The 13,915-nt window shown below is 32.7% G+C and overlaps 3 protein-coding genes across 4 annotated transcripts; 1 reads left to right on the forward strand and 2 right to left on the reverse strand.

The window, feature by feature from the left end:
• Positions 1-3,496: 3,496 nt before the first annotated feature.
• LOC135146704 (uncharacterized) lies at positions 3,497-6,762 on the reverse strand. 2 transcript variants are annotated; one of them, XM_017376077.2, is made up of 3 exons: positions 6,616-6,762; positions 4,524-4,872; positions 3,497-4,446 (listed from the first exon to the last, which is right to left on the reverse strand). In XM_017376077.2, the coding sequence occupies exons 2-3, from the start codon at positions 4,869-4,871 to the stop codon at positions 3,850-3,852; spliced, it is 945 nt and encodes a 314-aa protein (XP_017231566.1). In that variant the 5' UTR covers position 4,872; positions 6,616-6,762; the 3' UTR covers positions 3,497-3,849. The 2 variants fall into 2 exon arrangements, with proteins under 2 accessions (XP_017231566.1, XP_017231567.1); XM_017376078.2 differs by lacking the exon at positions 6,616-6,762 and adding an exon at positions 5,058-5,188 and having other exon boundaries at positions 3,595-4,446.
• LOC108205943 (protein ANTAGONIST OF LIKE HETEROCHROMATIN PROTEIN 1) lies at positions 4,950-6,566 on the reverse strand. The gene is made up of 3 exons (XM_064088394.1): positions 5,906-6,566; positions 5,606-5,831; positions 4,950-5,528 (listed from the first exon to the last, which is right to left on the reverse strand). Exons 1-3 carry the CDS (start codon positions 6,425-6,427, stop codon positions 5,044-5,046), a joined length of 1,233 nt encoding a protein of 410 aa, XP_063944464.1. The 5' UTR covers positions 6,428-6,566; the 3' UTR covers positions 4,950-5,043.
• Positions 6,763-7,513: 751 nt separating the features above from the next.
• Positions 7,514-10,771, forward strand: LOC108205879 (uncharacterized). Its single transcript, XM_017375996.2, has 3 exons — positions 7,514-8,746; positions 9,406-9,948; positions 10,356-10,771. The coding sequence occupies exons 1-3, from the start codon at positions 7,889-7,891 to the stop codon at positions 10,452-10,454; spliced, it is 1,500 nt and encodes a 499-aa protein (XP_017231485.1). The 5' UTR covers positions 7,514-7,888; the 3' UTR covers positions 10,455-10,771.
• The last annotated feature ends 3,144 nt before the right edge of the window (positions 10,772-13,915 follow it).

Genomic DNA, 13,915 nt, shown 5'->3' on the forward strand with positions numbered 1-13,915 from the left:
ATTTTAAGGAGCACTAACTTTTCTCTTGGCTAAATAACCTCTCAACTTGATAGACTACTTTCCCGGAATAAGGCCAGTGCTTTTCAAGATAAAAGAAATAACAGAATCTTTAATTACATTTGTAAATATATATTATAAATAAAAAATTTATAAAAAATTTAAAAAAGTTGATTACAATGGGTACTGCTCTTCCTAATAATTTAATAAACCTCAGATTTTATTTTCGAAACTCTAATTTTAAATCATTTATTATATTATTAAAGTGTTATATTTTATTTATAATCAATCAGATAATAACAAAAATATTTTTTTTAAAATATAATAAATCGATATAGTCAATGCCTCAAAACATAATATTTTACGGGTTGTGAAAATTTCACATAATTAGTATGTTACATCATTTAAGATATCTATATTATACTATCGAAACATTAGAAGTTTGGGTAGTTCGTAATTATGAGTCTACTTATATATTTTAATTTATTATATTCTTTTTTCCTTGTTATGTCATTTAAGATGTCACTTGTACTTTTTGAACAAAGGAATTTAGGTGATCTTTTAAAGATTCTATGAAAAGAATAGAGATGTTGAATACCATTCCCCTTTTCTACGAATATTATTAATAATCGTCATGCATGAATTAAAAAGATTTATATTATAATTATTTTAGTCGAAAAGAAAATATTATTTCATAAAATTAAATTTTCACGCAACATTTAAATAACTTTATTTCAAAATTCACATAATTTATAAATAATATTAGCAAAACATTTTACTATCCTATAATTATATAATTCATTATTAATTGACTGGCGTTTATTTTTAAAGAAAAACACAAAATATTACTTTTTCTAAATTAAGAGCCTTATTTTTTTCAATATATCGAATATGAAACACCTATTAAATATTTATATTAAAAAATATTAAAATATAATTTTTAAAAAATAAATCCTTACTTTATGAATTTTTTATATCCCGAACAAGCCCTAACTTGGATCTTTTTACGAAGATGTAGTTTTCTTCTTAATTATTATTTAAATTTTTTTTTTGACTGATAGTATTATCTGATGTTGAGGGAGGATTTTTTGGGTGGACAATAAGATCCCATACATTTTCTTTTTCGCCTACTTGTGGAAAAATCATTACACATGCGCTTAACAAGAAGTGGATCTCTCAACAAATATTGTTTACGGTGAATGCCCTGCACTTTACACCTTGCACAGTTGCACCATATTGCACCATATTGTTTTGTCGGCTCACAATTCAATCTTAAGTTCTTCCTCCGATTCCGAAAATTAAATTGATCAGGGAAGCTACTATTTACTTTATTTTATACAGTAAATAATTAAAATTTTTAAATAAATTATATGTATATAAACTTATTTTTTCGAAATTTTAGTCTAAAATTAACTCCCTCTCTAATTTTTTTTCTTTACAATTTTTTTCAATGATTTGTCCTAATTTAAGATATATATAAAATATAATTTCATAATTTATTTTTAAATTTTCTTATTCTTTATAAAATTTAAATATTTTAATTTTATTTGAAAGAATTTCTTTTAAAAATAATTTATACACTTATATTTTATATAAACGACCTGACCCTCCGTCTGTTTTGTAATAACCCAGGGGCAGGAGTATCACTTTGACAATGCGGAGAAAAGAATGCTGATCAATCAGGGGTGGACTCATAAAATCACAAAATAACCTCGTCCACAATAAATTATAATAGAAAGTGTTCAAATTCTCTCTTTTCTTTCATGAAATATACTTTTTTTTAAAACAATACTTTATTTGAAAAATAAGAAATATTACAGACATCCTAAATAAATAAATAAGTATTTCTCGAAGAAAATCATTATATTTTTTAATACTAATTTTCCCAAACATACTTAGTATTCTTAATTTATGTTTTTCAAGAGGATTCGACTAATATCCTCGATAATTTCAACCTAATCTGTGAAAAGTTTAACTTGCGAGATGATTGATTTTAGGAAATTAATTTGTTATTTTTCCAACTAAAAATTTCGCAAGCACGAAATAGTAATACTAAGTATGTTTTTTTTTTCTTTCAAAAAAAAAAAGTATGGTTTTTTTTGAATGTAAATCCCGGAGCTTTAAATGTAAAACGCACACACATGCTATAGGCAATATGCAGTAACCCATTATTTTTGTCCTGGGCTGTTTCAACAAATTTTCACTTAAATTCGACCATATTAAGTTGGGCCGACCCATCGCGAAATTGAGATAAACAAACCAGTGCAACAATATTTAAAGTTGTTACAACAGTCTTCCCCTAGGCCCTATCTGACTATCTCCCATAAGTCTTTTATGTCTTCACTGCTTGCCCCGTTTCTTCTTTGCTTGTTGCTAGAACTACCAACTACTAACTTGTAACATAAATGTTAGACGTAAAACACTTTCCTTATTTTAGTAATTACAATTTTATTTAAACTTTGACATACGTGAAATATTTTCAAGTGGAAGAAATGATCTTGAAATTAAACATTTTCCATATTTAAATTATAAAATTTGAATCAGTCTTAAACTCTTAGGGGCCGTTTGGTTTATGCGTAGGAAACGGAATGGAATACAGAAAGGGAAACATACGGAATGGAAAGGAATGATCCAGAATTGCTTTACTTGTTTGTTTCAGTTCCGGAAACGGAAAGAAATGCTGTTGATTACCTTTGTACGTGTTTGGTACGACTGTATGAGGGAATCAACTTTTGATTTTATATCTTTTATGTAAATTAAATATTATTGTCTTTTTTATGTGAAAATTAATAACTTGAAAACTAATATATTAATTTTAGTAAGTTATTAAAAAATTATTAATTTATTTTTACTTCTTTTCATGTTTATAAAATCAGCCGGTATGTGGACATTATTTTTGACAGAATAATATGTGGCCCCTAAATATGAAGTACAAGAAAAAATTTATCGCATTTATATTAATTTTAAAAAAAAGGAGGAAGTGAGAATTGTTTTTTTTTTTGAAAGAAGGAAGTGAGAATTGTTAATGATTTAAACAAGCTAGTCTTATCAAAGCATAAATATTATCTAGTTATTGTCCTGGACTTTGTACAGAACCGACAACAGAACACACATAAGAGGCGCATCATTGTTCCAGGGGTAAACTAATGCCAGAAACTCAAATGCACCTAAACAACACTTACACTACACCAATGAGATGTGCAACAAGAATTATAAAAACCTCTCAAATCATCAAAAAACTACTTAGACAATTAATCTTTAAACCACCTGGAGTACTTCAAGGGGTTGCAGAAACCCACAAAATCAAAAATATCAGAACCATAAAAACACAAATGATGAACCAAGGTCAGCAGAGCTCTCAAACAGCACAAATATCATGCAAATATCCAATCTCCAAATCACCTGGAGTGTTTCATAAACTTACAAGAAACCGCAAAAACAATGAAATCAGATCATCAAAAAATATACAAGACACCGAGGTCTGAGAAATCAACCCAAGAGAAAAAAAATCCAATCTCTTTAACTAGACAATTATGCCTATAAAAATTGCAGCAGTAAACACAACTCTCAGGCAACAACACAGACTCTGCAGATTACTTAAAAAACATCAATCTCGTCTAAATTGATAAAACAGAGCAATAACTTACTAGTAAAAGTTTTATATAAGTGAACATGATCATCATCCCCTGACCAATGCAACTTACCAAATCACTAGTACTGGACAAAGAAACTACAGATAAGAAAATTAAATTGTCTTCTTAATCTCTGCAACTAAAATAAAATACGCAAGGAGGAACAAAGTTTGTCTTCACAATTGCAATGTCACACATGGATCCTCATGATTGTAGAGATTCAATCAGTCCTTCTTCTGTTCTCGCCAATAAGATTTTTGACAAAAGTAACTTTTAAAGAAGGAGGACACTTGTTAAAAATCATAAGCTTGTTCGGTTGTGATGTCAAAATGTCGGCTACCTCAAATACTTGAGTAGCAGTGACACCTTCCAAGTCAAATGATAGTAGTTCTTCTATTACTTTTTCACTTTTTTCAGCCAACTCTTGCTCTTTTTCATCAGCACGAGACATGACATTAGCCATAGTGGAGAGATGAACATTCATGTCTTTCATGAAGGATTGTAAGCTAGAAATTTCAGAAGTTGCAACACCCTCAATTTTCTTCCCAGCTTTTTTATTTGATGTTTTCTCAACTTTTGCTTTCTTGGATGGTGGAGCCTCTAATTCATCTGTTTGGGTGACATCACCACTAACATCAATCTCGTCGTCACTTGAGTCGAGTGTGACTTGGATAGGGGCTGCTTTTTCCATGTTATTAACCGCATCAACAAAACCTTCAGCTGGTTTTCCAGTGGCATAGTCTTTGCCATAAATAGTCATCAACTCATGGAAATGCGGAAAAGCAACTCCATACAAGTTCTTGCACGTAGTATGAGTCTAAAAAAAACATTTATATAATATAACAAAGTTCCACAAACAATAACAATTAATTAGCATGAATATTATGGTCATACCTTGCAATACTCATCATACACAGATCTATCCACAGATATCATCTTCTTATCATCATCCCACATAAACCCACTAGTAGAAAGCATTTGAGCAATGGCTCTAAACTTGCTAACAAGTGTTTTAAGCCGAGAGTCAATGTGTGGTGTAGCTTTTAAACCACATCTAGGAAGAGCCTTTCCTATGATCTCTTCCAAGCGAACCATATATCCATTTCTAAAGCCATTCTCACATTTCCAATGTGGATCGGTAGCTAGCTCTAACAAAGCAGAGACAAGAACTTTATCTTCATCGGCAGTCCAAAAACGTTTATTCCTGCCTCGACCATTTCCACTGGCACCACTTTCTTCCATCCTATCATAACAATCAAGTCACATAAAACATGCAAGATAATTGAGAATATTATAAAATAAATACAAAGGGAATTCAAATTGATAATAGATTCTAGATAAATCAAATTCAACTACAAGCAAGTTCCAATGAATTGCAACTGAAAATAATCATAAACAAACTAAAGTAGTATCATTAATTATTTCTACGATTATGTGTAGCTCTCCATTCGTTGAACATATTTTGAGCCATTTGATTTCTGAAATTAGTCCATGGGTCGGTGACGACAATAGTGTGTATATACTCTGCTTGATCACCTTCATCACCTTCATCATCATCACTATCAACCTCCTCATATAGTTTATTATCATTAAATGATTTTGGAGGCATATATCTTTTAACCAGGTTATGTAACAAAGCACATGCAAGCACAATACGACCATGTGTTTGTAAGCTAAACCAGGATGGACTTCTTAGAATCCCCCATCTTCCTTTCAATAATCCAAAACATCGCTCAATAACATTTCTAGCTCTCGCATGTTTCAAGTTGAAATACTCTTCAGCTGTGTGTGGTTGACGTGCACCATTATCCCACTCTCTAAGGTGATAAAGATGTCCTCTATATGGTGCTAGAAATCCCTCTCCATTAGTATATCCTCCATCACATAGATAATAACAACCTTGTCACAAGGAGAAAAAACTTATTATTATTAGGTTGTAAGAAAAATAAATTTAGAGTATCAAATATGTTAACTACCTCTTGGAACTTTTAAACCATTAGGCCTAGAAATTGCATCTCGAAGAACCCGAACATCATGTGCGGATCCCTCCCAACCAGGTAACACATATATGAATTCCATATCAGGTGAGCATACTCCTAAAACATTCATGGAGAGGATACCTTTTCTTGTTCGATATTTTGCTCGTTCCTCAGAAGGTACAGTCACACTAATCATTGTACCATCAAGTGCACCTAAAGAGTTCTACAAAAATATAACAATAATTATAATTTATTTATTATATCTAAACTTTTCTCTTGTAAAAATGAATATTATACCTGAAAGCAACTCCATCTCTCATCATCGCAGTCCTCAGATATGGGTGTTGGTTTTTTAAGTAGCACATCATGTAATTTCAGAATGGCAAGCAAGCACGCATGAAATTGCCTACTAACAGTTTCACCACTTCTATAAAAATGAGCACTGATAGTTCTATTTTTTTTATGATGAGCTAGTGTGTATAGAAAACCTGCAAGAATCTCCTCTAAACACATATTTTTTGTCTCACTCAATCCACCGACATCTCTAACCATCTCAAGAAGAACACAAAAAGTTCTTCGATTTACACGAAGGAAATTCCTACACACAGTGTCACTTTCCCTTATCATTTGATTCAAATTATACAATCTCCTTTTTCTTCTAGTCTTTTTGTCAAGTTGTATTCTTTGAGAATTATGTAATGTATTCTTAACCGAGTACCAAACTAGATGTAATATTACGAAACAATTAATCATTGTAACTATAAATCGAATATTGTCCCAATTTCTCCTATTTCTGAATGGAGCACCGATTCGAGCCATTCTCTGTAAAAGGACATTATCTTGATTATAGATATGAGAAAAACATTGAACAACTGAATAATCACACTATCTTACTAATCCAACATAAAACATGTGTGTGTGTATCACAGATGCTAAAATAGCAATCCACAGACATGAATTAGTGAAAGGTGAATAAAAGTAGAGTATGAAAGATAAGAAAGAAAAACCTGAGGAATTATTCTTCCCAAATCTGATGATGAAGCAGATGAGTGAAACTGTGATGAAGCGGATGAGTAAAACAGAGGAGTGGAGACGTGAGATATTTTTTTGCGGGAGATGGTCGCGCGTAATGACTCGGGAAAGAGAATGGAAAAACCTAGTAGACTACGGGGAATGAAAATAGAAGACTTTTGGGTAAACCCAAAAATAAAAATGGTCAAAGGGAATGGGCTTTTTTTGTAAACAAACAATAACAAACGGAATCAAATTAGTTAATTCCCTTTCCATTTGTAAGTTCCCCCGAAACAAACGGCCCCTTAATGTACTCGAACTTGAAAATTTTTAGAAAAATATTCAAACTCGTTTGAGTCGGTGACAGAGAAAAATGAGATGACTCGGATACAATCTTACAAGTCCACTTCACACCTTAAAGATAGGTGACAAATTGGATATAGAGTATGGACCACGTGTACGTCCGATTTTTGACATATTCACTATGTGGTTAAAATTTATCTCAGTTTTCAATTTAAATTTGAAACTTACTTCCAGACATGTGATTATGTGTACGAATAATTTTAGAAAAACAAATATTTATTTTGTTCAAAATATATCAAATACATCGCAAGTGCTTATTTTAATAAAATAATATATATACTTTAAAAAAATGCATATTTACAAAACACCCTCAATATAGTTATGCTTTAATATAGGCTGTGTCTAATAATTTATATCTTTTTTTTCAAATAAACTTTTTTTTTAAAGTACGTGGGTATTATTAACAGAAACATAAAAAGGGACTTTTTTTTTATTTAGAAAAAGAAAAAGTATCCCGCTTCAAACATGTATCCTTATCTAAGCCTAGGCCCCTGCCAAAAATCTCTATCATCTATCATTATCATAAATACGAGTAGTAAGTTATTTGTTCCTGCACTTTGTACAAGTTCACAATACATTGTACATTGTTAATTAACGGTCTTTTTAAGGTGCTTTTGCTCAGAGTATTGTGCTGTTTAGCAGTAGCAAATGCAAGCTCTCCCATTCTTCTTATCTAATTCTTCATCCCCTTTATAAATACAACTTCTGTGTGCATTCACTGCAATATTTACTTCTTCTCAGCCCTGGATATAATGGGTTTCACCTAAATCTGCCTAAAATTTATAAAGATTCAATCTTTACGCATACCCAGAAAGAAAGATTCAATCTTTATAATTTAGTTCCCCTAAATTCCTTCTGAGCAATTGATTAATCTTGTTAAAAGATTGTGTCTTTTTCGAGAATTGTATGATGAAAGCTTCTCAGAAAGATACAGAGAAGCTACTCGTTTGGGAGCATATGAGGAGCACTAGAGCTTTGCCTAAGTTAATGGTTTGGTTGATCTTGTTTGTTATAGCTACTTATGCTGTCTACACACTTAAGCTTGTTTTAAATTCTCGGTCTTGTGATGATGAACTTTTTCCAGCAGTTAGTCACAAAAGCCTTTTGATGCACAAAATAGATTCTGATAATTTTACAATGTTGCTGGAAAATCGAGAAATTCATAGGAAGACCGAGGTGAAGGACATTGTTTTCGGCATTGCTGCGTCGGCTAAGTTGTGGAAAAAGAGGAAGAATTACATTAAGTTGTGGTGGAAGCCGGGAAAGATGAGGGGGTTTGTTTGGTTAGATAATCCAGTGAAAGGTGAAAAGGATGAGGGGTTACCACCATTGAAAATCTCTGGTAATACATCTCAGTTTGCATATACGAATAGACAGGGGCACCGGTCTGCTATTCGGATTTCAAGGATAGTATCGGAGACTTTGAATTTGGGAATGGAGAATGTGAGGTGGTTTGTAATGGGAGACGATGATACAGTTTTTGTCACCGACAATTTAGTGAGAATTTTGAACAAGTATGACCATAATCAGTATTACTATATTGGGAGTTTATCTGAGAGTCATTTGCAGAATATATTTTTTTCGTATGGGATGGCATACGGGGGTGGTGGATTTGCCATAAGTTATCCATTAGCTAAGGCTCTTGTTAAGATGCAGGACAAATGTATTCAGAGATATCCTGGATTGTATGGCTCTGATGATAGGATGCAAGCTTGTATGGCGGAACTCGGTGTTCCACTCACTAAAGAACTTGGCTTTCACCAGGTTTGATTTTTCATAACTCAACACTCTTATGTTTAATTGCTCATTGTTCTTCTAATTCATATTCTAAATGTATGTTATCTGTTTTTTTGAATAATTATTGATTTTTAGAACTTGCCGACAATGTTTGTGCAATTATTGTTACCTTGGTGGTTTTACATACACTTAATCAGAATGCAGTAAAATCTTTTGTGATTGTCACCATCAAATCAATGCTTTGTACTACGGGTCTCTTGGTGGTATGTCGTATGTCCAATCTTTTAGGCAATATTATTGTTTTGATGCACTGGTGTAGTGGAGCCACAACATTATTCATCTTTGTCCCATGTAAACATTTTAAGAAAGCCTCCAGCACAACAGACAACAGTACTAGGAGGAATGAACCTTTGTTTGTTGTTTACCCCAAACTAATGCAGCTTTAAGACACCAAACTGTGGCAGGTATCATTAAGGTATGTCTTGTTGGGTATTTAGTCCATCAACAGTCATATATATATGTAGGGCCGATATTGCTCAATGCTATTTACACATCAATAATGCTGATTAACTATTGCCAGTAAAAAAGTGGTCGAGTAATGTGCTAGTTCTCGTTTTGTTAATAAGCATATTATTCAAACATACAAGTTGTTGAATGTTACTGAACTCTGATGTAAATGGTTTCAGTATGATGTTTATGGGAACTTATTTGGACTTCTTGCGGCACATCCAGTGACACCACTGGTTTCTTTGCACCACCTTGATGTGGTTGAACCAATATTTCCCAATGTCACACGAGTACAAGCTCTAAGGAAACTGACAATTCCAATGAAGCTTGATTCGGCAGGTCTCATACAACAGTCCATTTGTTATGAAAAAATAAAGACTTGGACCATTTCAGTCTCCTGGGGATTTGCCATTCAAATAATTAGGGGAGTCTTGTCACCCCGTGAAATTGAAATGCCTACAAGAACATTCTTAAATTGGTATAGGAGAGCAGATTACACTGCATATGCTTTCAATACACGGCCAGTTGCTCGAAACCCCTGCCAAAGGCCTTTTGTGTTTTATATGTCAAGGGTGAGATTTGATTCTTTTACCAACCAAACAGTGACTGTATATGATCGACATCGTGTCACTCACCCTGCATGCAAATGGAACTTGACGTCTCCTGCTGAAATTGAACGAGTAGTGGTTTACAAGAAGCCTGATCCACATCTATGGGACAGGGTAAGCAGTAATAACCTCTCTTGTCACTTTATTTTTGAACCAGTATTAGGATCAAGCTTAATATTACTCTTACCAGAATTGTTTGCTGTGAAAGACAATTAAATTTCTACAGTTGCACCATAACATGCCCTAATTAGGCCTTTTGTAACGTCAAGTGCTTTCTAGCATTTGCCTTCTACATTGAGTAGAAGAGCTCTATGCCTTACATTCAAGCCCCTAGACTCGAGTGTATAGTATACGTCCAACCATAAGATTTGAACTATCTTGAAAAAACTTAGAGTCTCCACTTTGTTCTCTATATCAACATTATTACATTTGCGGTTATAAAACCAAGATTACATAAACATGAGAAGAATTACTTGAAACGTGTCTTCTCATTGATTTTGTTTTGAACTTTTCATTGGCAGTCTCCAAGGAGAAACTGTTGCCGGATATTGGAGTCGAAGAAGAGAAGCATGGTGTTGGATGTGGGTCTATGCAGGGAAGGTGAGATCAGTGTAATATAAGGATCACCATGGTTTCTGATGAGGAGTGTTACAGTCTGCAGCGAAGGTTAGATGCTTAGATCAGTATAATATAAGGGCGACCTCTGATTCGAGCAAGGTCCATTCTCATGTGGAATTCCCACTTTTACTCCCTTTCTTGGTTATTTGATTTAATTTTGTAATATTTTACTCCCTAAACTTTTCTGGCAATGTCTTCCAAACAGAATCAGTTGATAATTAGTTATTAGAGAAAGAAACATTAGGCAGAATTGTTATACATTGTATTTGCCTCAACTATGGTATTCCTTCAACTGATTAAAATTGTATTCCTTCAACTATGGTATTCCTCAACAACATTGTACTTGCCTCAACTATGGTATTCCTTCAACTGATTAAAATTGTCTGTTGCACATGCTTGGTAAAAATAATAATATATCTTGGACAATATGGGTGCACTTCGTACAACACTTGTGCATAGTACTAGTTTTTAATGTCTCATACAGCAGCGTGTGATATGGGATTGAGTTGACTTGATAGTTATACTTATATGCCATGCTTACGAATCAAGTACTATCTTTCTTGCAACATTATTAACATGAAACATACATACATAAATGTAGTAAGCACAGATGGCATAGGGTCATATGACAAGTTATATTTTATTTTTGAAATTCTAGCATGCCACATGCTGATGTTGGGAATGTTGTAAACAAAGATCATTTGCACATTCTTACATAATGTTGCTGGTTATATTTGGTTTTAGAACTTTCATAGTTGCGAATGCACATTGTAAGCTTTCCGGTATGTATTATGTGCGAAATAAAGAACCTATACAAAGTGCTGATGGTTGATGCTAGCCTTCTCATTGTCGATAATTTTATATTTTATTGTAAATTCATCGTTCGCCGGGGGCAAGTTATTATTTAAAGATCTTGCATACTAAAGTGTGTTTTTTAGGATTAAGTTCAGTTTAAAGCAGTTTAACGAATCTAATCATTTGCAAGTATAGTGTCTGGTAAATTAAGGAAGTTTTAATGAACATTGAGGAACACTTTTGAACTAGAAGAATACACTTGAATTCAAACCAACAGGTTCGTAATAGCTACTATAGTGAATGTTACTCGGTCAAAGGGACGAATAAACAGAGTACCTGGAGATAATACAAGGGGCAACGTTGTATGTTTTAAATAAAAAATGTGGATATTACGTCAGATTCTTATAAGAATTACTGTTCAGTTTGGAGATTGTCTGGGTAAGACGTGGGAGTCAATGTTATGACTTATGAGCACAACCTCACCAATTCCAGCTCCAGCCACAGCAGATTCACAGATTCTCAGATGTTCGAAATTTTTTTATGGGAACGAGAATAGACAACTTTTTTTTTTACGAAAAGAGAATAGACAACGTTTAGTAAAAAGAAAAAGTGACAAATTAAAAATTGATTAGCAGATGTAGACGACATTAAGGACAGATCTCGTAAGGGAAGGGGACACGTTTTCGTATAAGAAATTTAATGTTTACGCTAAATTTTATAACAATAGAAAAAGGCCTTCATAAAAAATATCAGCACCCCCTGTTCGAAATTCACTTTTTCTAAAACATATTTTCGCTGAATCTATTCCAAGACACCTATTCTAATATTGTTTGTAACTTTCTGAAAAATATTTTCGCTGCATCCGTCCGGAGTTCGATAGAAGGTAATCATTCATGAATTTCAAAAATTATAGATTTATAGTACCTAATTTAAGATCTTCGCAAGATTTACTTGGTACATTCTAAATAAGAATTGCGCAGTTGTTAAAGTTTACGCAGAGTTGAGATTAAATGGAAAGCATAACGTTAATGTATATATATATATCAGTTTGAAAATGTTAATAAAATTAAATCATAAACTATAGATAAGTGTCAGTTTTATTTAGATTATTTACATATGCATTTTGACCTGGAAAAAATGTATCACTCTACAAACATGATAATCTCAAAATAAAACCTTACGTAGATAAGGTATTAACTATACAAAAAAAATAGTAAATTGACAATTGAGTCATAATTTCAGTGGATAAATTGTATTAATCAAAAGTTTAAACTTATGAAAAGTATTCGGTTAGGATTTTGAGATTCTTAAAAATTTATAAATAAGCAATCAGTCGTTTGTGTTCGAGATTCATATTTTAATCCTTTCAATTGAATTTTTGAGCCAAATTTATATATTATTTATAAAATATTCTGACAAGTCTTTCATATTTTCAACTTTCAAGTAAAATACAAAAGAGTATTTTCAGCTGTTCATGGCCGCTCCTCTACATATTTATTTTTACCCAATATGATCTTCCAATAATCCCGAGCGGGCCGAGCCCGACGCGTACGATACTTTTATGGGTATGAGCTGAAATTGCGGTACAAGGCAACCGCGTGAAAGATGGACAGTTTGTCAGTTTCTACGGGAGTCAATGACTCCTGAAAGCTAATGTTGGTGTACAAAAAATTTCTCGGGACGGAGTTCGAACTTCGAACGAGAAATATTAAAGTTCACTAATTTCACTTGTATGATTATTTTGAAACAGAAATTAAAGCGGTAGATCTTTCGGTCCCTATTTTTTCCCTGTTTTCTCTTTACTTTTTTCGGACAAACAAGGAGCATAGTTTTTTCGGTCTCTCTCAGAAACAATAAACTAAACATGGAGATTCATGGGATTCAAATTCATAGTTCACAGGTGTTCCAGGACTGATCATTCGATACAAAGGACATCAAATGCTGGCATTCTATTTCTACCCTTAGCACGGGCAATAACGTTGTAGAATTTGAGATTGTTTGGTCCGGGACTGATATGGGGTTGTAATTGGGATGGGTTAAGATGCTATGAGAGTTTAAGCTATTATATCTCATATTAAGTGTTTTGTTGAGTGTTATAATTAATATATTCATTTTTTAAAATAGTTAACTTTTAATTAATATTGATAAAAATATTAATAAAATTATTCTTATTATATATTTTTGTATTATTGATATTCTTATATTAGACATTAATATATAAGTACTTAACAGATATAAAATTTTTTAAAAAAAATGAGTCTCACATACCCACCTCTCCTGGTATCAATTGACAACCAAACACCACGTAAACGACCCTACTGTAGCATGCATGAACTTCAAATTAAATTAATAAAAAAAATTAAGTTTTTTATTTTTAGTTAAGATATAATAAAAAGTGTACTAATTAAATTAACGTTTATTTTCTGGCCCGGCTCTCTTGAAATCATTCTGCAGCTCCGACTGGGATTAGTGTACGCTGTTCTTTACTAATTTCCAGCTTACTGAATCTTAACCTAAGTCCTAACCAAGTAATGAACACACTTAAAAACAAAAGAGCGCGGTTCAACCAGCACTACAAATATACAGCCTTGTCACGACGGAACAGATCATCAGGAACTGAAAAAACATACATACATCCGTAAATTAATGTCACAGTATGATCATGCTA

This window comes from Daucus carota, chromosome 2 (genome assembly GCF_001625215.2).
Source record: "Daucus carota subsp. sativus chromosome 2, DH1 v3.0, whole genome shotgun sequence".
Classification (NCBI taxonomy): Eukaryota; Viridiplantae; Streptophyta; class Magnoliopsida; order Apiales; family Apiaceae; genus Daucus; species Daucus carota.